This window comes from Sceloporus undulatus, chromosome 7 (assembly GCF_019175285.1).
Source record: "Sceloporus undulatus isolate JIND9_A2432 ecotype Alabama chromosome 7, SceUnd_v1.1, whole genome shotgun sequence".
In the NCBI taxonomy this organism is placed as follows: Eukaryota; Metazoa; Chordata; class Lepidosauria; order Squamata; family Phrynosomatidae; genus Sceloporus; species Sceloporus undulatus.
The window spans coordinates 7920279-7947980 of record NC_056528.1 but is presented as its reverse complement, the minus strand read 5'-3'; the positions used below and the strand labels follow the sequence as shown (position 1 = coordinate 7947980).

General features: G+C 45.2%; 1 protein-coding gene across 1 annotated transcript in view; it reads left to right on the top strand.

The window, feature by feature from the left end:
* Positions 1-25083, top strand: part of EPHA8 (EPH receptor A8) — a 34642-nt gene extending 9559 nt beyond the window's left edge. The window contains exons 3-15 of the mRNA XM_042480218.1: positions 3613-3948; positions 5607-5731; positions 8932-9094; positions 9742-9838; positions 10937-11004; positions 11375-11500; positions 13001-13186; positions 14655-14716; positions 16170-16379; positions 16882-17031; positions 19704-19894; positions 21649-21804; positions 23243-25083. Coding sequence (XP_042336152.1) covers positions 3613-3948; positions 5607-5731; positions 8932-9094; positions 9742-9838; positions 10937-11004; positions 11375-11500; positions 13001-13186; positions 14655-14716; positions 16170-16379; positions 16882-17031; positions 19704-19894; positions 21649-21804; positions 23243-23357 — 1985 coding nt within the window. The 3' untranslated portion in view covers positions 23358-25083. The remainder of the gene's footprint in view (positions 1-3612; positions 3949-5606; positions 5732-8931; positions 9095-9741; positions 9839-10936; positions 11005-11374; positions 11501-13000; positions 13187-14654; positions 14717-16169; positions 16380-16881; positions 17032-19703; positions 19895-21648; positions 21805-23242) is intronic.
* The last annotated feature ends 2619 nt before the right edge of the window (positions 25084-27702 follow it).

Below are 27702 nucleotides of genomic sequence, written 5' to 3'. Positions count from 1 at the left end.
ATCTATCTATCTATCTATCTATCTATCTATCTATCTATCTATCTATCTATCATCTCAGTGGTTCTCAACCTTCCTAATGCCGTGACCCTTTAATACAGTTCCTCATGTTGTGGTGACCCTCAACCATAAAAAAGTGGTGTCTCAGTTCCTAAGACCATTGGAAATATGTGTTTTCTTAGGCAACCCCTGTGAAAGGGTCATTCGACCACTAAAGGGGTAGAGACCTATGGGTTGAGAACCACTGACCTATCAGAACTATTCTCCTTCATGCAAAGCATATCTGTAGACTCTGAACCGCACTCCACTTTGTGTGGTTTCCTCTTTAGCGGAGACTTAGGGTTCCCTCTATAACCCTAAGTCTATGCTATCCAATTTCCATACCTCTGTTTCAGCTAGTTCTGAATGGTGTTTTTTGTGGGCTTTTTGGACTGTGTGGCCATGTTCTAGAAGAGTTTAAACCTGATGTATCACCAGCAGCTGTGACTGGCATCTTCAGCAAAGATGATGCTTCTGTGGCTTCTCTGGGATATTCTCTGAAGATGCCAGCCACAGATGGTAGCGAAACGTCAGGAATACACTCTTCTAGAACATGGCCACATAGCCTGGACAACCCACAAAAAAACTATGGATGCTGACCATGAAAGCCTTCGACTTCACATCTTTATCCACCAAACATGGAGTCTTCCACAGTTAGTACTGGTATAAATAGGTGGAAAGGATCCAAAGTGTTACCTACCCTCTTGCAAGCATCTCCTCCACTGTTTAAAGTGAAGCCAGTGGGGACCCCTTAGTTACCCAGTTTACGCTCTTAGGCAGAATGAAGTCTTTCCATTCACCTGCTACCTGATTATTTTCCCAAACTGGAAGTGCCAGGGAGTAAACTTGTGGAGTTGTGCATGCAAAGCATGCGTGCTTCATGAAAGATTTCAGCTGTCCAGGGAACCTGCCAATCCAGGAGCTACTCTGCTTGTCTCCAGCCGTCCTATTTCTCTCTTCTGTCTCTTTCTCTTCTTTGCCTGTCAACTGGGGTTTTTACAAGCTTTCCTCGGGGGCGAAGGTCAGTTGTGTTTGCTAAATTCTCTTTGCACAGCTATTCTCAAATTCCAGGCTGCACAAGGTGGGATTTTTTTTTATAGAAGTAAGCAAACAAAGTGAGAGAAAATGCTCCACAATCTGCAAGCGAGGACAACTGAAAGATATGGGGGGTCCGAAAAGGTAACCATGCTTAGATCTCACATGCTTTTATTATTATCAGGTTTATGTGACACGGGGACTTAGTGGTGGCTCAGTAGTTAAGATGCTGACTCTGACAATTGGAAGATCGGCAGGTCAGCAGTTCAAGACCCAAGCGCCCCATGATGGAGTGAGCTCCCATCACTAGCCCCAGCTTCTGCCACCCTAGCAGTTCGAAAGCATGTTAAAATGGAAATAGATATATAGGTACCACTTTGGTGGGAAGGTAACAGCGTTCCATTCAATCATGTTGGCCACATGACTATGGAGTCATCTTTGACACCCCCAACTCTTCAGCTTAGTACTGGAGAAGAGCACTGCCCTTTGTACTGTATGATTTCATAGACTCATAAGTCATAGAGTTGTAAGAGACCGCAAGGGCCACCCAGTCCAACCCCATTCTGCCATGCAGGAAGCCTCTGTTTAAAGACCTCTAAGGAAGGAGACTCCACTACGCTCCGAGGAAGGAATGTGTTCCACTGTCGAACAGCCCTTACTCTCAGGAAGTTCCTCCTAATGTTGAGGTGGAATCTTTTTTCCTGGAGCTTGCATCCATTGCTCCGGGTCCTAGTCTCTGGAGCAGCAGAAAACAAGTCAGCTCCCTCCTCAACTATTTAAACTATCATATCACCTCTTAACCTTCTCTTCTCCAGGCTAAACATCCCCAGTTGTTCCTCATAGGGCATGGTTTCCATACACCATTTTAGTTGTCCTCCTTTGGATACGCTCCAGTTTCTCCACATCCCTTTTGAATTGTGGTGCCCAGAACTGGACACAATATGTGGGGCCTGACCAGAGCAGAATATAGTGGCACTATTGCTTCCCTTTATATAGACACCATACTTCTACTGATGCAGCCTAATATCGCATTGGCCTTGTTAGCTGCCGCATCACACTCTTGACTCATGTTCAACTTATGGTCTACTTGATCCCTTTCACATGTAGTTTCATTCAGCCAGGTATCCCCCATGATCCTATATCTGTGCATTTCATTTTTCCATCCTAAGTGCAGTACCTTACATTTCTCCGTGTTGAAATTCATTTTGTTAGCTTTGGCCCAGCTTTCTAATCTATGTCATTTGGCCAGTGATTCCACTTTGGCTGTTAGTCCATACTTTGTAGAAGCTACAAAATATTCACAGCATTTCCAACAATGAAGCATAAATGCATATAAAAGGTAACTTCTGCTATGTTTCACAATGACAATTAACACGTGCAAGTAAAAAGACAAACCATTTCTATAAGTGACAGAACTAGGAAGAAGCAGGTTGTCCAAAGTACAAAAGCTGAACCCCCGCACCTCTGTTCAACAGATTAAAAATGTACTCAATATCAAAAACTCCCAACGGATTGGTGCAGCTTCTAAGCTGCTGAATAAATCCGATTGTAGGAAAAGCAGCCAACCAGTGATTCAATAGATAATGAAACAACAAGAGGTTACCTGAATGATAAGTAGAGGATGGTATTATGGAACCATTTCAGGTCCTCTTCAGTTGCAACCTGTAAGGAAAACAGCCACAAATCCAGTTGTTGGGCTATGCCTAAAAATAATCACCTATCTTTTACATTGGCTACCTAGTAATATATATATATATATATATATATATATATATATATATATAATTACCTATATGTAACTAAGTAACATCTCCAGGGCCATGTCCGCAGGGGCCAAAAGGCCAATTTCTCACTCATTCGGGCATCATTCTGTTCAGATGACGCATGACTTGAACCATGATTCTGGTTCAAGAGGTCCAGATGACATCCCACACCTGAAGTGGTCTATTTGCTGTTAACCACCCTTGAGTCAATTCCACCTCATGGGGACCCTGTGGATGAGACATCTCCAAGACTCCTGGTCCTCCACTATTCTTCTAAGGCCTTGCAGATTCCTAACTGTGACCTCCTTAATTATACTAGCCTTGAAACAATTTTTAAAATATATGCCCATTGCTCTGAATCTTCTGGGAAGATCTCATGCAATGTCTGTCTGTTTGGGCATCCCACTGGGCTGTGAGTCAACTGCTGTTGGTCACTTGTCCTGAGATCAGAACAAGGCACCCAGCCTTGGGTCTGTCACTGGGTGCCTTGTTCTGACCTCAGACATGAGTGACCTGTGATGATGGTGGACACACTCAGTAGTGACTTGTGGTGACGGTAGACACATCAGGTGGCTCACTCATGCAGACAGTGACCATACCACAGGGGCCAAGGTAATGGAGACAGGTTGGAGCAGGATACTCCAAGGGTCAATCCTGGCCTATGTAAACAAGGGCCTGGTTGGTGATGCTGATGTTGGTTAGATGGCCCTTGGAAGTCACTTGGAGCTCTTCCTCTGTAGATCAGTCTCACTCTGTCCTTCTTCTTATCCTTCTTCAGGTCCCCCCTCGGCTCCCATGAACCTAATGTCCAGCGTGAATGGCACATCCGTGACCCTGGAATGGGCCCCTCCGCAGGACAAAGGTGGCCGCACGGACATAATCTACAACGTCATCTGTCGCCGCTGTGCATGGGATTCGGGACAATGCGAGGTCTGTGGCGCTGGGATCCGCTTTGTGCCCCAGCAGATGAACTTGGCCCAGGGCTCTCTGGCTGTTGGAAACCTTTTGGCTCACACCAACTACTCCTTCTGGGTGGAGGCTGTCAATGGAGTCTCTGACCTCAGTCTCGAGCCGCCAAGATTCGCAGCCGTCAACATCACCACAAACCAGGCAGGTAGGAGATGACCCTCCCCAATCATTAGATCATTTATTAAGGGCCAGTTTTGCCCTCTCCTGTAGCTGTACCCTACTTGGCATATCCAAATTATATATCTTTTAATGTCACCAGTCAATCTGGATTAATAAATTCTGATTGAACTGTCCACAAAATACAGCAAAAAATGTAGTTCACGGTAGGAACAATTTGTATTTCCAAGTGATAATTGTTCGGTCTCAATTAGCAATGTTTGACAATTTAGCTACTGGCAAAGAAACATTAACCTTAGCACTATCAGGACAACAACAACAACAACAATAATCAAGTAACAATGCAGCTGATCTATCAGGAAACATCCTTGTTAAAAGAAGTGACAAGACTTCCCTTGCGCCGACATAAAAATTGTGATTAAAAGAACCACATTTGCAAGAAATTTGGTTTCGCCCTAATTGTAAGGTCAAAAGCTTTGTTTAAGGAGAAGTCTTTGAAGGCAACCTTCTTCCAGAGATGGCATATTTGAAAAAGAAAAGACGCTTCTGTATTTGAGCACAGATAATAATCTCAAATTAGGAGCGGAGTCATCCAACTGTTGAATGCACAAATCCTAAATCAAAAGGGACCAGCTATAAAGAGACAGATCTAACCTGTTCTGTTTATCAGTATTCTGAACCTGGGCTTGTTTTCATATATTGCTTGTGTACTATGGATCGTACGAATCAGTGCTGGTGAAATGCCCATAGGACTGTATGAAACTATGAGTTGTGTGATACTATGTCGGTGGATCTTTGGTAAGACTTCTTCCAATAAGAAATACATGAACCTCGACAACTCCTTGGTAGGTTCACCTTAGGGTTGCTATGAGTTGGAAGTAACTTGAAGGCACACAACAAGAAGAGAAATCGGCAGCATGAGCCTTTATAGACTTCAGTCTACTTCCTCAGATGCATCTAAGGAAGTGTATTGAAGTCTATGAAAGCTCATGCTGCCAACTTCTTCCTTTCAATTAGTCCCAAATATGCTCCAAGATCTCTCTACATACTGATTCTACAGACTAACATGGCTATATCTTTAAATTCAACAACAACAGAGGGAGAGACTGTACTTGTTTTCAATACCGAAGGACTTTGTCATAGAGGAGGTTGTCCATTTTATTTATATATTTTATACTGGTCAACGACCCAATAAACTTATACTGAATACTGAGGGGGTTGTCTCTTTCCGCAATGTCCTTCTATTTATTGCAACTTACCCCATGCGTTTTGGAAATATGCCCTTCTTTGGAGCAACCTAGAAAGAAACAACATGAAATGTTTACAGCAACGTCCAAGATCAGTACAGATAAAAATGAAAAACCCTAAGGCCTTGTCCGTTACTAAAAGCGTGTTGAAAAAACCATAAGTGCATGCTAAGATGTTTACCCAAAACATCCAATGTTTATCTGTGATGCATTAAGTAGCGCTTAAAGTGGTGTCAAACGGCATTACTTTGACAGTGTAGATGCACCCAATGCAAGGTGAGGTTTAGCTACCATCTTTGTCTTTGCCAGCACAGTCACTCTTGGAAGTGGTTTTGATAAAGTTGGAGGCCATGTCCCAGGCGTGCCTTTTGTCTTCTCGGATGCTTTCTCCCCTTCTTGGCATCCTTTTCATAATACTTCTTTTTAACTGTCTCTGCAGCTCCGTCGCAAGTGCTGGGCATTCACCAGGAGAACGTCGGTCAAAACAGCATCATGCTCCTGTGGCAGGAACCAGAGCAACCGAATGGGATTATTCTGGAATATGAGATCAAGTACTATGAGAAGGTAATGGCAGCTTTGCCAGATGGTGGTGTTTTAGGCACAGTACATACCGCCCCAAAAAGGTGGCCTGGAGGCATCCATTTTTCTTCTGGAGGGACACCACAGCAGCCAAACCGCGTCATGTCCCTCCGAAAGAAAAAGAATCTGCTTTTTTCTAAGGCACCTGGCACATGCCACAAGTGTGTCATTGGCACACGGGTGACGTAAGCAACGCACAGTGACATCTGTATGCTGCGTGTCGCTTATGTCAAGATGGTGGGCCCTGTATGGATGGGAGGCTGCCATTAGGCCACCGCCGTGATGTGCTAGGGTTCTGGAATGTGCGGTTGCTGTGTGCTCCAGAACCCTAGTATTGGCAGTGGCACAACGCTTTTGGCCTATGTTTATTGGATAGTGGACACTATGGCTTATTTTCAGAGCTTGGAAATGTTATGTTCTGGGACTGCCGCCCCCAAAATCCCCCAAAATCCCCCAAAATCATAATTTAAATTTTCAGGGGAAAATGATTTTATAACATAACATCATCTCTATAAGTCTCTCCAAACCATAACTTTTGGAAACTCTGGTTACTGTAAGCTTTATAACAGGGATGCTTGATTTATTTTCTGTTAGTTCCTGTATTCCTCTTCTGCTTCTTAGACAACAGCTTGCATGAATAGGAACGGAGAGAGAATTTCATACACTTTATCAATCTGACCGTGCAGCTTGTCCTTTGATATTTTGCTTTTCTCTGAATTTTTCAATGCAGCTCTTCAAACAAAACACAAATACAAAATATTTTTTAAAAAGAAACGTACTCCCTAAAAGACTTTATATAGTGAGAAATAGCTTGCGTACACAGACATATTATGCAACAGAGCATAAAATATGTGAATCAAGAGAAATGCTATGATTTCCCCCCACCTTCCCTTCTTCTTTTTTTAAAATGCAACTTGATGCAGAAATGAAACAGAATGAAATGAAACCTTGGAGGTGGGGAACTAAATGAAAATGAAATAGACAGTTTGTCAATAGTAAGAGACAGGTCCTCTCCTTAGACTAAGGAAGCTTAAGAAAGAAAGAAAGAAAGAAAGAAAGAAAGGAGAATTATATAACTTTAGAATTATAAGCTATCAGATGAAGGAAGGAAGGAAGGAAGGAAGGAAGGAAGGAAGGAAGGAAGGAAGGAGAATTATATAACCTTAGAACTATAAGGTTATATAATTCTCCTTTCTTTCTTTCTTTCTTTCTTTCTTTCTTTCTTTTGGAAGGAGCCTCAAGGGCCATCTATTCCAAGCCAGGACTATACAATCCCCAAAGTGGAGGAAATGGTAACGCAAGGAGATCTGTCCTTTAAAATAAAGACGAAATGATGGTTATTGGGTTATCAGATTCCTTCTTATCATCTCACTTGCCAAATAGTAGAGGATGTGAAAGATTGCAACCCAACCACTAAATTGGCATGCAATAGCTAAAGCATAACCAAAGCCAAACAAACAGAATTAAAACGTATCCAAAGCCAAATCCGTGACCTACGTACAAATGTGTCCTTTCTTATGGGAGATTCATGCAAGATCGGGGTCGGGAGTGCTTCTTCTTTCTTCCAGACTCTGTATGTGTGCATGTTGATCTGCCTGCAGCATTTTCATGTGCCATTGGAAATGCACAGGAGCATACATCTGCACTGATTGGATTGCAACACAGAAAGGGACCTTAATCCAATTGCATCAGGATTTCATGCACACATGCACATAGGTGCATTGATTAAATCATGGGTTAAAAAGGAATACTAATGCAATCACATCAAGATCCCCTCTGGCTGTGATTTAATAAATGTTTGTAGGCACCGGGACGCCCCCAGGAGCCTGAAAGGAAAACCAGCCAAACCGTGAACCGAAGACTGTGGCAAACTGTGCATTTGCCAATTCCAATATTGATTTTAGAAATTATTTGAATTAAAACGAGAAGGCAAGCTAAGCAGAATACTTAAGGAGGAGAGCCATGCGGCACCATCCAGAACAGATTGGATGGCTTCTAAATTTGGAAGCTAAGGAAGGTCTGCCCTGGTTGGTATTCAGATAAAACCCCCCACCAAGAACAGCTAGGAAAGACTGTTGCTGGAAAGCCATTGCTGCCATTCAGAGTTAACAAGACTAAGTTAGATGGACCAATACTCTGACTCAATATAAGACAGCTTCCTATGAAGGTGTAGCAGGGAATGGTCTCCTCTCACTGTGCATAGAGTAAGTTTTCTTATTTGCACCTTCACATCAATTCCACCTTATGGTGACCCAAAGGAAAACTTAGAATGAGGTTTTCTTGGCAAGATTTGTTCAGAGGAGGTTTGCTATTGCCTTCCTCTGAGGCCAGGCAAGTGTGACTTGTCCAGGATCACCCAGTGGGTCTCCATGGCTGTGCTGGGATTTGAACCCCAGAGTTGTGATCCAACACTCAACTACATTATACTGGCTTTCAGCAGAACATATTTGACACCCATTGCAGATCATTTTTAATACCGTCTCTCTTTTTTCAATAGGCTTTTTGGGTCTGGCCTTGCAGCAGAGGGAGAAAACTCTCGTGGGCCTCATTCCCACTTACAGATAAATCGGTGTGCAATCCGAATCGATGGATCGATTCAACATTGGATTGTGGCTTACATTGCACTTGCCCAGATCGCATTTTCTGTCATTTTCTGGCACCCAAATAACCCATGTGTGGTTCCCATTCATGAATGAATTGATTCAAAATGATTCGGTTCCAACCAGCCAAAGGGGAAATTTGAATCGATTCCGACCCGTTTGTGGTTCATGCTTGCGCTGAATCGATTTATCAGGGTCAAAAATCAGGGTCAAAAAGAAGTGGGTTAAATGGGTCTAGAGCATTGCCCACCCTCTTGGAATTGCTTCAGCAATTCGGATTAAGTGGGAACCAGGGTCGTTTGAATTGGTTCAAACCGATTCATGACCCGATTTAAAAGGTAATAGGAATGAGGCCTTTACTGGCCTCTTAGCAAGGCGGCCAGACCCAGAAAACAACCCAGCCCAACCAACACCCCCTTCGAAGTGTCACCTTGTGCAGTCTTCATTCCCGCACTCCCCTAATGATGCCCCCGCAGCAGAATGCCTTCATCCTTTCCAAAACAGGATCATCTTTCCCAGAATTGGACAAAACAGACAACAGGACACAGGAAGGCTTCAGTTTCATGTTCTCTTCTGTTTCCCCAGGACAAAGAGATGCAGAGCTATTCCACCTTGAAGTCAAAGGGCAACAGCACCACCGTTTCCGGCCTGAAGCCTGCGACTCGCTATGTCTTCCAAGTCCGAGCGCGCACCTCTGCTGGCTGTGGCCGATTCAGCCAAACGGTGGAAGTGGAGACCGCCAAAGCAAGTGAGGCAAAGATGGGAGAAGAAGGGCCCATGCCCCAGTATGGGTGGGGAAAGGCTGGAGGCTCAGATAGGATGCTATGTCTTCCTAATCCAGGATGAGTTAACTATTCAACTATTCCTGCATTTCATCATTGCAAGTCTAGTCCGGATGAACCAAAATAATAATTTCACTTTCTCCCAGATTCAGTAAGCTGAATCCTACTGTAAATCCCAACTAAAGTAGATTGGTCGAACAAGTGGGATTTGCCTTTGCGTTGAACAATTAACCCAATTTTATTTATTTATTTAGGTATTTATATCCCGCCCTTCAGCCCTAATGGCTCTCAGGGCAGCTTACAATATTATTTTTAATCAGACAGTTCCCTGCCCTCAGGCTTACAATCTAAAAGACACGAAACAAAAGGAGAAGGGAATGATGGAGGGAAAGGGGATGAGGTCCAGTGGTTCTTCTCTCCCTCTAAGGCCTCGACCAAGGCAGATGGATTGGAGGGAGGGCTCTTCCTCTTCCAATGACTTCACTAGCTGGGTCTAAGAAGAATGGAGGGCTCTCACTGTGGATGTTGACATGCTGATGTGAATGTGTGAATTTGCAGAGTACACTTATGTGTAGGCCAGCCCTTAGCGTCTTCTGCAATCTTCCTCTTCCAGCAGCTCCGCGGTATGACACCACCACAGTTGTCTGGATCTGTCTCACACTCATCAGTGGCCTTGTCACCCTACTCTTGTTTCTGATTTGCAAGAAGAGGTAAGCTTGCCTCCTTGGGGCAGATCTCTTTCAAATGGCCTCGTCCATAAGGGGCTGGGGGCACCTTCATGCAACCGCTTATATGAGGGGAGGGAAGTGTAGCCTGTGGGCCACATGTGATCCCAAGCACCTGGCACCCCTTTGGAGACCCCCAAAGCCCCATGAAGCATGCCAACCCCTGAAATTAAGAAATTCCCTCACTCTCACCCAGAACAACATTGTCGTTGTGTGCCTTCAAATTGTTTCCGACTTATGCTGACCCTAGGATGAACATGTCTCTGGGCTTTCTGGACAAGATTTGTTCAGAGGGGGTTGGTCTTTGCCTCCCTCTGAGGCTGAGAAAGTGTGACCTGCTCAAGTGGGTTCCCACGTCCGAGTGGGGTTTGAACACTGGTCTTCTGAGTCATAATCTAATGCTCAAACCATTACATCACACTGGCTTATACCAGAAACCCATAACACCCTCCAAATTGTTTAAGAACAACTAACATTGGCCAGGTTTGAATCCCCACTTGCCCATGGAAGCCAACTGGGTGACCATGGGCAAGTCGCACCCTCTCAGCTGTAGAGGCAGGCAATGGCAAACCCCGTTTGAACAAATCTTGCCAAGAAAACCCAATGATAGGTTCATTGTGGGGCCTCCATACAACAACAATGGGTTTCTGGATGGGAGTGGAGGGTTTCTTCAAGAAAACTCCGTGATGGGTTCATGTTAGGTTCACCATGAGTTGGAAACTACTTGAAGGCCCACACCAACCTTCTCATTCTTTTCCCCCCTTCTCCACTACTGGGTTTGGGAGAAGGGGATATAGCACGGAGTCCCCCTTAGGCCCCAAATACATGCTACACCTGGCAAGAAAAACCATATTGCTTGGTTCTTGAAAATCTCAGGTGGTTCCTACAGAGGTTGAAGTCAAAGGATGGAGCTGACACTCTCACCTCCAGTCACTTCAGCGTCACAACCGGAAGTCCAAGCTTTATAAACAGGACATTCCCCCTTTTTACAATTAAAGCCAGGTTGATGTTGTTTTGTCATATACAGAAAACAAGTCATTATTAACAGTAGTTTATGTGTGTATCTGTTCCCTGATGCGCCAGACACTGTGGGTACAGCAAGGCTTTCCAGGATTCTGATGAGGAGAAAATGCATTATCAAAATGGACAGGGTGAGTACAGAGTGAACTCATTCATGCCATTGCTCAGTTCTAGATCTGTCACTTTTATTTCTGGGGACAAACTTCAGAAGTGTGTTGCTGTTTCAGAGCTGATGCATTGGTTCGGGTGCCACATGGGCACAATCCAGGAGTCACCACTTCTTATGAAATGTGGGTAGGAAGATGGTGCTCCTCATGATGAGAACCAACAGGGGTAAATGGGAGGCAAGCAGATGTCAGTTAACATGGAAAGAACCTTTTGACAGCACATCCTGCTCAAGAAAAGAAATTTCTGGGTTAGCAGTCCACAAAGTAGTTGGACTTCTTCTTGCATAGCTGCTTTAAGGATCCCATCTCTTCTGTCCCCTTTGAACCCCAACAGTGAAGTTCCCTGAGTCAAAATTCTATGTGGAACCACATACCTATGAGGACCCCTGCCAAGCTGTGCATGAGTTCACGCGAGAAATTGAAGCCTCCAGGATCAAAATTGAGAAGGTCATTGGATGTGGTGCGTACTCCCCTTTTTCATAGGTGGGTCTCTCTCATGGTCCTGCTTGGTACTCAGTAAGCAAGACCTAGAGGTTGTGGCTTACTAGGTCAGAAGAATGCACAAAGAGGAGCTGGCTTCTTTTGCAACATCTTGGACAAGTCAAGGTCCAATTTCTGCCTTGAGGTCAAGAAACCAGCCTCCTCAAGAACACTCAACTCTTCACATAGAACAGGAATAGGGAATCTCTTTGTCTTCCATTTCCCATTGTTATGGATGTTGACTTTCAGAAGTGTCAGCCAACATGGCTAAGAGTCGAGGGGAAGGGTAGGAGAAAGATACCAGGTGAGGGAAAGATCCCCAACTCTTGAGTTAGAAGATCAAAGATGTAGCCAGTATTGGGGACTGTTTCACTAGGAACAGAGAGAAGCCACTGCAAATTGGTGGAGATCATAAGTGGACCAAGAGGATGAAAGTCCTACTGGGAATAAGGGAGCTTCATACATTGTTGGCAAAGCTTGTAACAGTGGTTACAGCATCTGTCTTAAAAATTCCAGGGTCAATGCCTTAATGTTCCCATTAGGTAGCAACTCATATCCCAAACCCTGCAAAGATGCCACCAGTCAGATTAGACTCAGCATTAAACTCGATTGGGATAGACGACTTTCCAGATGTTTTGTATAACAACATCTGTCAGCCAGTGATTGGGAATTAATGAAACCATAGTCGAAAATAACCGGAAAGCACTTATTTGCTCCCTGAATAGATACACAATTCCTCATTAATTTTGTTCGCAAAGAAGGCAACAAGTCATTTTAGCAATTTTCTTCCCGCAGGGAGAAAATCTTCCTAAACTGGGCAGTGTTCAAAGACTATTCGCAGTCCAAGACTTACTCTGCAGAAAATTCACACATGTATTGTGTTCTGCATAGAAAATGCTATTTTATTGTACCTTTCACCGCATCCTGTGCAAACCTGGCACAGAATAAGTCCTGAACTGTGAACATTCTCATCAGTTCAGGATTCTCCTGGTTGCCATTTTCTGACACTTGAGAAACCTGTTTATCAATTTTTGTGTGTGACACTTTTTGAATACTCTTCCCCTCCCAGAGCTAGATCGAGGATTTTGTTGGATTGCAAAATTGTCAAACCTCTTTATTGGCTATAATAGCTAAGGCTGATGAGAGCTGGAGCCCAAAATGTTTGGAAGGCCAGAGGTTGCGCAGCTGTGGATTAGATTAACAAGAGATCTGACTTGGTTGATGGCAGGTTTTAGGAAGAGGGCATAGGTTTGTGGTGGAACACATGGTTCCTGTGCCTCATCCTCAGCATCTTCCATTAAAAAGAAACTCAGAATACTATGCCTGATGTCTTGGAGAGCCACTGTTAGAGAACCACAAGGTCCAGAGACAAGTTGTGTGGCCCAGGAAAAAGCAAAAGTGTATGAAGAAGGTAGGCAATGAAGGAAAAGCCAGTGAGTATCTGACTGATCTGAGCATCCTTATCCTTCTTGCTCTGCAGGAGAGTCAGGAGAGGTGTGTTATGGCCGGCTGAAATTGCCTGGGAAGAGGGAGATGCCCGTGGCGGTCAAGGCCCTGAAGGCTGGCTACACCGAGAAGCAGAGGCGGGACTTCCTGAGCGAAGCCAGCATCATGGCGCAGTTCGACCATCCCAACGTCATCCACCTGGAGGGGGTGGTCACCAAAAGTAGGTGTGAAGCTGGGCTGACAATGCGGGTGTGTGCCTTAGATTCGTGGCTGCATTCGTCTCACTGCTTCACCCAGTTGACAGGTGGAATAATATTAGCATTTGTTAGCATTAGTAAACAAGTGTTGATATTATGCTTTCTTTCTTTTAGCATTGTTACGTGTTCAAAGCCAGGGGAAGCAGGGGACACACTCATGGCAGTATGGTGGTGAATCCACTCTGGGTTTTAATGTAAATTTGATAGGATCTATCCAAAGCACTCAACCTGGAGAAAATTCATCACTTCATTGACATGGAAGCCACCAGCTGTCATTGTTCAGAGCACATTCCATTAACAACTCTGCTCTCCTAGGAGCAGAATATGTTCTGCTCAGCCTGAGAATACTTGCACTCACCTCCATGTAGACCAGGATCCATCTCCGAGCCACTCAACCCATCCAGGTTTGGCTCCTTGAGCTACCATCACATGCCATCCTCTGCCCCAGTAGGCCCCACTTTATTCCATAAGGCACCACTGCTGCCAGGTAGAAGCACATAACCATGACAGCTCCTCTTCCCCCAAAATAGTACAAAAGTGTCGCCGAGAGGCGAAAAGTCCACCCGGCTGCCCTATGCCTCTCCCTTTCATGGAGGTTTAAGCTGCTGCAAAATCGGGAATTGAAGCGTTGGGGCCTGGAGGGAAAAGCTGTCACTTGTTAATTGTCACATATCAAATGTCTATTAAAGAAGTGGTTACAGGAGCCAGCCTCAAAGTTGGCAACCCACTGGTCTGGGCTGCCCTGTCTTCCAAGCGTTGACTTAACCAGGCCACATAGCTGGCTGGATGTCAATTGTTTCAAGACTGAGGGCAGGGAGAGGGGTATCAGTTTCTGTCTCTCCTTTGGATTTTGCCTGGCATTGAGAAAGAGAGAGAAAGCATTTGTCCCTGGCTGCTGTCCTCTGTTCCTTCCAAGCATCATTAGCAAAATGAGCTGTTAGTCTAGCTTGCAGTTTCCTGCAGCCAGTCATTTGATGGAGATTAAAAAAGTTGCTGCGGGTGGCATCCAGCCCTATTTGCGGCTTACTGCCATTTCAATCTGAAAGCCTGCGGCTCGTGCTTTTTGGACTCTCTTTTGATCCCTTCTCTCCAGGCCTGTTGCTTTCAGAAGTGCAAGGCCCATTCACATTTGCAAGATAGGGGCTGAGTTGCATTGAACTGTGAAGGGAAAGGGGTGGGGAGGGAGAGGCTTGGGGAGCATGTTTACCATGCAAAGTATTATTAGGATACAAATGCCATGCACGTGAGAAGGCAGGAATGACCGGAGAACAACGATTCTGTTTGGCATTTCGGCCCAGAAATGCAACCCACACGCGGTGGAGATTTCTTGGCTGGTCCCCAGATCCGTACCCAAATGCACCAGCCGCAAAAAAAGTAACTCCCTGAGCAAAGTGACTTCTCCATTAACTTGACCTCTCTTGTCTCCCGCAGGCAAATTAGTCATGATTGTGACCGAGTACATGGAGAATGGCTCACTGGATTCCTTTCTCCGGGTAAGAGAGAGAAAAAAGAAAAGACACAGACAAATGGCTCCTTCTCATTCATGGTGCATAACTCAGGGCAGAGCGAGTGATGGGAACAAGGACATGCAGCTGCCATCGGAGGTCACAGGACAGCATTATGTCTTCCATGGCTTCCTGAGAGCATCCTGATGATGACCTGACCCTACTCTCCCCTACCCAGAAACCATGTTGCCAAAGTGTGCGTACAATGCATCTCCTTACTCATCTCCCTCCACCGCCCATGTCTTTGTTAACTGCATGTGGCAGCAGTGCCACCGTGCTTTTGACAGCAGGTTGTGCCACATTGCTATCAAACGGAGGCCAGATGAGGGAGATGCTCAATGCATGCTCCACCTCTTCCTTCCCTCACCAAGTAATTTCTCCTATGGGTTATGGAATCCCCCTGGAGAAAAACAGTTGGAGGAGGAGGTTGCAAGCAAAAAGATCTAGACTTCATTCCCACTACCTTTTAAACCGGATCACAATTCAGTTTGAACTGGTTCAAACAACCCTGGTTCCCACTTAAATCGAATCGCTGAAGTGATTCGGTGAGAGGGACCATATTCCAAACCCATTTAACCCATTTTTGACACTGATTTTTTCCATGTCTTTTTTGATAAATCGATTCCACGCAAGTGTAAACCAGATGCAGATCAGAATCGATTTAAATCTGCCCTTCGGCCAACCGGAGAGGGTCCATTTTGAGTCGGTTCATGCATGAATGTGAACCACAAGTGGATTGTTTTAGAGGGAAAATAATATTATCAGGGCAAATGTAGTGGGAATCACACTCAGCTGTCGAATCGATCCACCGATTCAGATTGCACACCGATTTATCTGTACAGTAAGTGGGAATGGGGCCCTAGTTTTTCTGTCCCCACTACCACCTCCACAAACCCAATATTGCAAAATTTCTCCCAAGATTACAGGCTTCCACATCCATTGACCTTTCCTCAAGTGATGAAGCATTAGGAAATCTCCAATGTTTGGAGTAGGGATGCCAGAATCTAGATGGTTCCCGTATCTCATTTATATCACCATCACACAAATGAGAAATGAGAAGCAAACATTAAAGTAGTGCAGGATAATGAAGGCATAGCTTTTCAAGTCACATAACTGTTTGGGAGCAATAAGTGATACAAGTGATATTTTAAAAGAGGGCTGCCAGGTCTTTGGGGGATTTTAAGGCAGGAATTTTTCAAGGCGGCAGTACTCCAGTATTTTGTCTGTCATAGCCACCCAACCCCCAGAATGATACCAGGTGTTTTTAAGGATGCCCAATGGTGGCCAGACTGCCAACACAGTTCTTGCCAATTGCAGCAGGATCTGAAACACAGACAAAATAGATGCCATACTACTACCACCTGGTAAACACTGTCCCTGGGAATGCATGGGAGACTTTCTCTTCCTACCGGAGCAATTCACGAGGTTCTTCTTTCTCCAGAAACATGACGGGCAATTCACAGTCCTCCAGATGGTTGTCATGCTGAGGGGCATCAGCGCTGGCATGCGCTATCTCGCAGACCTGGGCTACGTACATCGTGACTTGGCGGCACGCAACATCCTGGTCAATGGCAACCTAGTCTGCAAAGTCTCCGACTTTGGACTCTCACGGATCCTGGAGAACAATCCCGAGGCTGCTTATACCACAACGGTAATTTCCATGTGAATGCATGGCAGGTTCCCAGCCCAGGAACTGAAGAGGGATGGCAATGCTAGGTATTGTTTTCGGACATAAGAAAATTCCCTGACTTTCCCAGAAACTTTCAGGAAGCACAGGAATCTGCCCGAATTCCCTTTGCTCTGTACAGTTATAGTTGTTTCATACCAATTTAACTGCTATGGTTTCCAGGAGTTAGCCGAGAAAGATCAGAAGTACTGACCTAGTCCCAGATTTAGCGATGGGATGGTTCCCTCATCACCATTTTTCTTTCTCTGATAGCCCCAAATGGGAAAGAATATGCAAAAGCAGATCTGTCTACACTTAGCCGCTACTGCAACATTGTCCCATCTTGACCCACCATGAGTCAACGTAGCCTGGATTTTTAAGATCCGTGGTATTGCACATCTTAAGGTCCGTCTTTGCAGAGTCTGGTGGGCTCCTTCTCTCAAAGCAAGGTGGCCTTCATATAATTGGCGAAAATTTTGTCTTGCAGGGTGGGAAGATCCCTGTTCGGTGGACAGCACCCGAAGCCATCACATACCGAACGTTCTCATCAGCCAGCGATGTGTGGAGCTACGGCATCGTCATGTGGGAAGTGCTGGCATACGGGGAGCGTCCTTATTGGAACATGACTAACCGGGATGTAAGAAAAGTAGATGTTCAACGTGAAGTCGAAGGCTTTTGTGGCCGGCACCCATAGTTTTCTGTGGGGTTTTCGGGCTGTGCGGCCACGCTCTGGAAGAATTTATTCCTGATGTTTCACCTGCAACTGTGGCTGGCATCTTCAGAGATCTTCTGAAGATCTTCTGAAGATGCCAACCACAGTTACAAGCGATATGTCAAACACAACCCGAAAACCCCATAGAAAATCAAAGCAGATTTGCCTTCCAAGTGTGTAATCTGTCTAATGGAGTTTCCCATGTTGGGATATGGCTGGGGAAATTTAATGGTGATAGAGGTGAACCTCATCGGCAGGACCTTTCCTGAAGTATACAACAGAAAACAGGTTCACAGAAGGAGAATCTTCTTCTAAGGCATCTGGAGTAAACCAGTGTCTTTCTTACCTTTCCATCCCTGTAATCAACATAAGAAACTGCTTTATATTTTGCCTATCTAGTCCAAGATTTCCCATGCTTAAATTGTAGTGGTTCTCCATGACTCAAGAAAGGATTCTTATGCAGCCCTTCTGGGAGGCATGGATGTAAATCCTCTACTATTTTATCCTCATATGCAAGGCTAAGTAATTAAAGTAGTTTTCCCTTTACTGTGGGATAAAACAAATGTTCTTGTGTTCCAACTTATAGCGACCCTAAGACCCTAGGTTTTCTCAGCAAGATTTTTCCAGAGGAAGAGTGTGACTTGCCTATGGTCACCAAGTAGGTTTCCATGGCTGATTTGAACCTTGGTCTCCAGGGCTGTAGGCCATCGCTCAAACCACTGCACCACATTGGCACTCTTAAGAGGGAAATTAGCTTTACAAAATAAGGTAGAAAGAGGTCAAGATGGAGGCGGTGTGCAGAGCAAAGACATATACTAGATCCAATCAAGTGAACACCAGATCCAGTCAAGTTAATCCTCGATCTAATCAAATGAAGAGAAGATCTAATCAGTGCAAGCGCAGCCTGCTCCTGACTAGCAGACACTGGTGATGAATTATACACACAGCGGAAATCAATACTGCAAATCAGCGCCTAAAGAGAGACAATTGCTTTCCGCGGGGAGCTAGACGTCCCCAGGATTTGTTGAGTCCACAGTGTCAAATTTTGTTAGTTCTTACAGTGCCAGAGGACCTTTGGTGGCTTTTGCTGAAACAGATTGACATGGCGGTCCCTTGGGAATGCGTCACAAACACCCAGCCGCCACCAATTGCGGAAGACGCCAGTTCAAGGCACTGAGCAGTAGAAGGGAAGGCCAGAGGGCAAATGCTTTCACGTGTGTTAGCAGGTGGAGAGTTGGATCTTTGTAGCTTTCTTGGCCCTGAATCTCTGAACAGCTTGGGGAAAGAGAAGTTCTGGCTGGGAACTCGAGCTCATAGGACTTTATCCCACCAGCCTGATGTCCTGCCATAATCGCACTAAGCATACCAGTTTGGCATCATTTGTTACCACATCTTCTCCCACTATAGTGCTTTGGCAATCCATGGTCACGTAATCTGTTTTCTATGCCTCCAAATGCCACCTTCTTGGAGGAAGGGTGAGAACCAGCCAATTGCAGTTGCCAACCGCCTCCCAAAGTCAGCAGCCGGCTTTGGGAGGCAGTTGGCAGCTGCAGTGGCTCCTCTGACCTCCTTTCAAAGTGCGAGGCTGCTGTGCGCACATTCATACAGTGGCTTGATGCAACGGCTTGTGGGCGCCAACAACTTCCAAACACTGGCTGATGTGTGAATGTGTGCACACAGAAGCTGGCTTTGGAAAGCTGTTGGCCACCATGATGATTGCAAGGAAGAGAGAGGATAGGAGGAGAAGAGCAGAATCATGACCATTCACATCAAGATATTGCCTGAGAAGTGTAACTGCAGCGGAAGGCAGTCGTAGACTCATAGAATCATAGAGTTGGAAGAGACCCCAAGGGCCATCCAGTCCAACCTCATTCTGCCATGCAGGAAATCTCAATCAAAGCATCCCTGACAGATGGCCATCCAGCCTCTGTTTAAAGACCTCTAAGAAAGGAGACTCCACTACACTCCAAGCGAGTTTGTTCCACTGTTGAACAGCTCTTACTGTCAGGAAGTTCCTCCTAATGTTGAGCAGAAATCTCTTTTCCTGCAGGTTGCATCCATTGCTCTGAGTCCTATTCTCTGGAGCAGCAGAAAACAAGCTTGCTCCCTCCTCAATATGACACCCCTTCAAATACTTAAACAGGGCTATCATATCACCTCTTAACCTTCTCTTCTCCAGGTTAAACATCCCTAGCTCCCTAAGTCGTTCCTCATAGGGAACCGTTTCCAGACCCTTCACCATTTTGGTCATGGAACAGCAGCAAGATTGAGAGCCTATTGACAGGTTTTGCCCATCACTGAAAAGGGGCACAACAGCAACAGATGGAAATGCAAGGTAGCAGCATGATAGACACAATGTTGTGCGATAAGTATCAGAAAGATACTTTTATCCTGTTAAAATCCGATTTTTTAGTCTCGTGTGATAAAGTCCTTAGAATGCCCAAAGCAGAAGAGAGGTTTGCTGACCCTCCCTTTTCCGACTTTTCCCTGCACTTCTTTTGGCTGTTTAATGTCAGAGGATGGGAGATAGAACAAAGTGGCCTGCTGGATCTAACTCCAAAGAGTGACTCTTGTATTAATAAATGCAATCTTTGCAGGTCATCCAGTCTGTGGAGGAGGGTTATCGGCTGCCTGCCCCCATGGGCTGCCCCACTGCCCTGCACCAACTCATGCTGGACTGTTGGCAGAAGGACTGTAATGACAGACCACGCTTCTCCCAGATTGTCAATGTTCTGGACAAGCTCATCCGCAACCCACAGAACCTGAAGTGTACAGCCACGGTCAACCGGTATGTCAACGTGGGGGATTCAGTCACATGGGAAGGAGAAGTCCTCTCTATATCTGGCTTTGCAACCCATCCAGACTTGTGTTGCCACTGTGTGCAGCAGGGAATGGCCACAGTGGATGGGACTAACATGAACAAGACCCTCAGTGGATCAAGGCTAGCTGGTGGATTACCACTTGGCCACCTCTGAGTGGATAATACAACCCTAGTATTCTAGATTTGGAAGATACCCAAGGGCCATCCAGTCCAACCCTTTGCTATGCGGAAAGACACAATCCATGCACTTCTAGCAGAAGGCCATCCAGCCTCTGTTTTAAAATCTCCAAAGAAAGGAGACTCCGCCACTCTCCAAGGCAGATGATTCCATCATCTAACAGCTCTTCCCATCAATAAATTCTTCCTAATGTTTAGATAGAATCTCTTTTTCTGCACTTTAAACCCATTGCTCCGTGTCCAAGTCTCTGGAGCAGCACAAAACAAGCTGGGATTTAAATCAGGACAAAAGAAATTCCACCTAAACTTGAAGAAGCATTTCTTGATTCTTGAAAAGTGTCTGTATCTATAGAATAGATATCCTCAGAGGGTGGCAGACCCTTCTTCTTTGATAGAGAGATAGAGATTGAACGTCCATCTCTTGGGAGTCACCCAGCTGTATTTTTCTGCAAGACAGCGGCTGGACTATACGCTTCTTGTAGCCCCTTCCAAATTCTGTGATTTTAAGAATCTATATAAAAATCAGTGGCATTGACCCCTTATTCCCTCATTAATTCATTACAAGTAATAGATACTACAGCAATTAATGGTTTCCAAGCACTGCTCCTTATTCCAATTTGCTTTTTAACACTGGTTTTAGCTGTTAAAAAACAAACAGAAGAGTGGACAGTTTGGTGCTCATCCTGAGACTCAATTGGTCCATTTGAAAATTCCTCCAAAATTCTCCTCCTTAAGGGAAATTTCTGAGTATTTGGAAATTAGATGTCATCCCTAAAACCAAAGGTATCCAACAGTTTATCCAATACAAACATGAATATGTTCAAGCAATGATGGTCCCATTCCCACTTACAGATAAATCAATGTGCGATCCAAATCGATGGATCGATTTGACATCGGAGTGTGGTCCCCACTATATTTGCCCCGATCGCATTCACAATGAATCAGTTTAAAATGATGCGGTTCCAGCCATCCAAAGGGCAAATTTGAATCAATTCTGATCCGCTTGTGGTTCACACTTCCGCATAATCGATTTATCGAAAAAGATGCGGAAAAAAATCAGCGTCAAAAAGACATGAGTTAAATGGGTCTGGTGCACGGCCCCCCTCTCAAATCGCTTCAGTGATTCGATTTAGGTGGGAACCAGGGTTGTTTGAACCCGTTTGAACCGAATAGCGATCCAGTTTAAAAGGTAGTGGGAATGAGGTTGATGCTGATCCCAGTTCTACATGTAGCGTAGCCTCCAAGCCTCAGTATTTTATGAGAGATGGTATGAATGAGGCTTAAGTTCCCAGGACAATGTGGACTATGTAGTCTTAATAAAGCAAACAAAGTGGTTGAGAATCACATGGTTTCCATTGTACCTGAGTAGCATGAATGGCCTGGCTATGCAAGCAGCAGAACTCACTGGCTCAGATATGGAAGAGCAAACATTGCCACTGGGATCTTCTTGATTCTGATCAAAGAAGTACCTGGTTAAAGGCTCCTCCAACCATTGCTTCACTTTCCACTCACCTCTCCATTCTGTGCTTCTTTTGGGTTCACAGATTCACCCAAACACTTTCAGAGCGAGGCTGCATCGATTTCACCAGCTGCTCAACTGTGGAAGACTGGTTGGACTCCATTCGGCTGGGCCGATATCGGGACAACTTTGCTCTGGCTGGCTACTCGTCGCTTGGCATGGTGATGCGGATGAACATAGAGTAAGTGCAAACAGGGAGCCTTGGCTAAAGTGGGCCCAAGTAACAGGTTGTCGGCATCGACTCCAAATCCCTGGGCTTTAGTGGCGAAAGTGTAGCTATGGAACCGATCATGGCCATTGATTCAATGGGTCTAAACCAGTTGAGATTAGCAGCTGGGTTTAAGCAATCTGGGCAGTGCCTCCAACATAGACTGGAATATACTCCTCTCCTTTGGCTTGAACAAATGTCAACATCCTGTTAAAGATATGGGGATATATAAAGATATTAGGCAAGTTTGTCATATAGTTATGAGAAATTTGGAAACCTCTCCATTGCTCCCCTACCTGGGACTTGCTGTTTGGGGAGGCATCAGATTTATCAGATGGAGAAAGCTAAATACCTAATAATCTGCAAACGCAGAATTCCCTAGCATTGAGCCATGGCAGTTAAAGCAGTGTCAGTTTGCATTGTTTCTGCAAATTGAAGCCAGATAAGGCCATGACAATGTTCTGAAGATTTTTTTTCATTGAAAGATTCTAGTCCATGCAATCTGCTTCAGAGGAACATGTGAAAAAAAACCTCATTTTATACTCCAAGGGGAAACTTGCAGGCATAATGACTCTGGTGGTCAAATGTGCCAGAGAAATCGTCACGGTTTCACAGATGTGGGAGCCTCTCCTGGTCTTGAAAGGATTACATTACGGCATGAAGAATATGGAAGAATAGTCAGAAACTGAGCTGAACTTTTCACCTTGCAGCTCAGCATTCAAGGGATGAAGTTGGTCACTCGCTTTAGCTAGAAATTCAGATGGATGGTCCAAAGTGTTCAGTCCTTCTCTCTCCCTCCATCATACTGTGGTAAAAGCAGAAATAAGTTTTTACTAAGCATGCATCTACATTGTAGAACTAGTGCAGTTCATATAACTTAAACTACCATGGCTCCATCCTGGGATTTGTACTTTGGTGATGCTCCAGGACTCTTTTGCAGAGAAGATTAAATACCTTCTAAAACTACAATTCTCAGGATTCCATTGGATGGAGCACTTAAAGTGGTGTCAAAGTGCATAAGGTTGCCATAAGTCAGAAATGACTTGAAGGCACACAGCAACAACAACAACCATAATAATAACATTTCTTTATATCATCCTTTTCACCAAAGGGCAGAACATTGTGATCCACAAATGCAGAACCAGATTCTGAAAGGCTCGCATCCTTGACAGAGCCATGCACATCATTTCTGGCAGTGTTAGGTGCACCTCTGTGGCCCACCAGGTTTATACCTTAATTCACTGGTTCCCAAACTTTGCTCCTCCAGATGTTTTGGACTTCAGCTCCCAGAATTCCTGATCGTTAGGAAAGCTGGCTAGGTGCTCCTGGGAGATCAAGCCCAAAACACCTGGGAGACCAAAGTTTGGGAATCAACCACTTTAACTCTTTCTCCTGTTTTTTCCTTCTGCAGGGATGTGCAAAGTTTGGGCATCAGCCTGACAGGGCACCAGAGGAAAATTCTGACCAGCATCCAGATCATGAGGTCTCAGCTGCTCAACACTATGGGCTCCCGAAGGCACCTCTGATGGCCCTCCTTTCTCAACCCTAGAGACTTCCATGCCCACTTGGCTCCTTCCCTTGGTTTCACTCAGGTGAACCCTCATGAGGAAGAATCCCAGTGATGGGAGGCCGCCTACTCACAAGGGGAGCAATAGGATCTTGCTACCCAAGAGGGCCTTCTGCTGCAGTGTGAGGTACGGCTAGACCCCACCATCAGAAATGGGGAAGACAGCATACTGCACAGACTCATTGGTATGGTGGACTGCATAGACACTGTGGCATAGGAGTGGTCCTTGGTTTGGACTTTGCTTGAAGATGGGGCAGAGAGCCAAGAGTCGTTGGTGGCCTCCTTCTGCCACTCATGGTGCTTAATTCTTCTGAATGAGTTGGGACAAACCGGTGTAGGCAGGGTATATTCTAAGCGTTGGCAGGCCTTCTCCTGCCACTCCACTGCAATAAACTATGAGAGCCACCCTAAGGGTGCACCCTTTGGGGGTAAGAGCTGGGTTTCCTCCTCCCCAGGAACATCTCACAGAAATAAAGGCAAGACGAGACGAGACCTGAACGGAAAGCTGGACAGGTTCCCTTGGAAGTAGACAATGACCTCTGCAGGAAGCCAAGCCACCCTTTCAGTCAACCAGCAATCTGCACCTTCTCACCTGAAGCTTCTTAGCTGTAGCTCCAGGACCTTGGGGGCACAAACTCAGGTCTCCTTCCAGCTCACCACCTCCTGCTGCAAGAACTAGTCCTGGATGGGAACCATCCCTTCCTCCAGCTCTAAGCAAAGTTGGTCCGTTGTTCTTCCACTGCTGCTAAACACTAGGACCTTCACCTACTAGGACCTTCACAATCAGTCTAATACCCTCGAAATGCTGGTCCTCTCCTGGAAAGTGTTGGACACAGCTTTTCATGCCAACTGTTATACCCTTGTTCTTTTTGTTATGGGGTATGGTTTTGTAGAAGGGAGTTGGGAAGGAATGCTTCTTTGGTCTCCTTGACAAGCCCAAGTGGCCACCATGGGCCTAACACAAAGTTTGGGTCTCAGTAATCCATGTATTCCCCAGGTATTCATTTATTTCCCAGGTATGGTGCTGGGGGGTGTCTTCCATTATCTTTTGTAAAGGGACTAGAGACGTCCAAGAGATGAAGCAAAGGCGTGAGACAAGCAAAGCATGAAAGATCCTCCTGCCTCTTTGCTTCTTTGCCCTGTAAATAGGATTGTCTAGCACGGTCCCAATGGTTCTTTCCTTCTGCCACTCTGAAGATGCAAAAATGGACTCCAAGCACAGCATCCCTTGCTTTTTCCTATCAACATGGGAGGCTAAAGGGGTTAGTCCTGTATTGGATGCACCCCTCCTTTGTCTCTGGTCCAAAAGTTTGATTGCTGCTTTTCTTTACCTCTTTACCTCTCCAGAGGTAGAGGATATACATGGCCTGTAGAATAGCAATGAGGATTGTCCTGCCAACCTGGTGCCTCCAGTGAAGATCCCTATGGGGGGGGGGACCAGCACCGTAATGGACAGTTGTTTCTCTAAGGGCATAGGTTTCCATTTTGAGGTTCTAGGGGATACCTTTTTTGGCCATACCATCTGGTCAGTTCTTGATATTTTAGTTGGGTGAGGCAGGGAGTAGGGAAGGAGGTGAACAATTTTGGTAGGTTTGGCACCTTCATAATTTTTTTCGGGCTAAGTGGCCATGTTCTAGAAGAGTTTATTCCCGATGTTTCACCAGCATCTGTGGCTGGCATCTTCAGAGAACGCTGGCATGGAAGAGAGTTGGCATCTCTGTGGCTGGCATCTCTGAAGATGCCAGCCACAGATGCTGGCGAAACGTCAGGAATAAGCTCTTCTAGAACATGGCCACTTAGCCCAAAAAACCCATAAAAAACTATGGATGCCGGCCATGAAAGCCTTCGACTTCACTTTGGCACCTTCAGCTTTCAGAACTGTCCAGTCCTAACGTTGGACACCAGTGTTCATTCTCCCCAATTCAATGATTGGTGGTAACTAGTCTGAGGAATATCCGATCTGCCCAAGAGCTGTTGCCAATCCAAGTAGAAAGGGCTGGATTAAAGCAATCGGGGGACATTTTCTCCATCTCTCTGGATTGCGAGGACAGGGGACCTGGTTTGGAGAGGCCTGTGAGCCATTCTAATGCAATAAATATGGCTAAGAATAGCCATCTCTGCAGGGCAAACACCACTTCACGTTTACTCTCCGGTTGTATAGCAGAAACATGTATTTCTTTTTCCTTCCTATGGAAGCTGTCTTTCGTTGTAAAGTAGGGAAAGATGCAATACTTTCTTTTTAAATGTACATTGGATACTGGGCGAAGGGGGAATAGCAGACTTTCCCTCAGCCTCCTACAAATAACCCAGGCTTCTTGGAAGCCAGGGTTTGTTTGTTGTTGTGTTTTCAAAGTAAAGATGTAATGGAAGTGACCTCCTTCAAAACGTAAGAAGGGAGGAAGACGGTTAGGATTTGGGGAGAAGCCCCTGCAGGGTAGACATTGCTTCCCAGAATGGGTGCCCAAGGAGGCAGGAATCAAGGCAAGGAAAAGGTCCTGATAAGTCGCCACAAGGAGATCTTTGGATGTTTTCTCTGCCAATCCTCCTTGCTACTGTTTCTGCTCCTGACGTTTTCATGCTTCTGCAGAGAATAAAACTCTTGCATTCACCACCTGCCTCTTTGCTTCTTATTGTTCCGGGTCTGCATTTGCTCAACAGGGTAGAGTAATAATAAATATATAAATAAATCTTCACACAGTGTATAGTTATGGAATTTGGTTCCATAAGTTGTAGTGATGGCCGCCAGCCGTCCAGCAATTCGCAGCCACTGTATATTCCATCACATACTCTCATTGCTGTACAGTGGATCCTTGTTATACTCTGGGGTTTGGTTCCAAGATCCCCCGTGTATAACAAAATCTGTGTATGCTCAAGTCCCATTAAGTATAATGACATAGCAAAATGGTGTCCCTAATAAAAAATGGAACATCAAGGTAAATTTATACTTTTTTGGAACATTTTCAAACCGTGTATGCTTAAATCCGTGTATAAAAAATCCGTGTATAAGAAGGGCCGACTGTATTACCCATTAAATGCTCCAGCAAGTGAAGTTATCCAGTGCAACCCACACCTCCCTCACCTTCTCATGACTCCAAAGCTCTTTAACAGCAAAAGCTAAACTACAGACCCCAGCATCCCATAGCACTGAGCCCTGACAGTTAAAGCGGTGTCAAGCTGCATTATTTCGGCAGTGCAGATGAGTCCTTTGTCCCCACTCTTTCATTACTGTTGGTCCCTACAATCCTCATACCTCCAAGTCATTCCTGGCCACAGACTGTGTCTCATTGCCCTGGTATCATAGTTGGCTATGTTTCATTTTCCCCTCCCATCAGCACCGTCTGGCCCCTGCCTCTCTCTGTGTGTATGTTTTTTGTTAAATTCAACACCTTTCCTTGTTTTCTGCTCAGGCAGAAGATGATTAATAAAAGATGAAACTCCTCGGGTGCAGGTGTCTCTAGCAATTTCAGAGCAAGGCAGTGAGGGGTTTTGTTGTGGGAGCCGAAGAGTGGGTGCTGCGCTCCGCATACCAACTGCAAACAACCTACTTCAAATGGGCTGGCACACATGCTCGGCCCTTTGATGTGGATCCCGGCCTCTCTGGCTGGCAGACGAAGAATGGGGTGTGCATTGGAGGAAGGGGGGACATATCTAGACAAGTGGTCAAAGCAGCTGGGGAGGTTAGGTGGGCTCCCTAGAGCCCCTTTTCCAGGCTGCTCAAACCTGCATCTCCAGACTTGCAAACTACCTGAGACGAATGCCAAGCAGGACTCCATGAATGCAGGAAAGACATACATGTTCAAACACATTTTTCAGTAACAGAATGCAACACAATGTACCTTGTGTACCTCAAAGAGACACAGAGCTCAAAGAGCCTGTCTTATCCTATCCTGTCCTGTCCTGTCCTGTCCTATCCTATCCTATCTTTTAGATCCTTTTTTACATGCCCCTAATTTTTACCTTCAACTTATCCATGGGTCATATCAAAATCCATAAGTTTGGTCCCGAAACATGTCCTCGACTTAAACACAAGGTTGGCTTATAGTCGAGTATATACAGTACTTACAATGAAATCATGGCATATCCATAATACTTACATTTTCTTTCTTTTTTGTTAAAGGAATGTAGTTTAAGCTTTTGTGTCTCTACTTCCAACCCTGCAAAGGTTGCAAGAAACCTTTTGCTTACTCCTCAAAGGGAGTAGTGCCACCACTGGATTTGTAGTAACTCTTGTTGCATCACAGACGTGCAAGAATTCAGGCCTACACACTCGCAGAGGAGAGATTACTTTTCAGACCTTCCTTTAC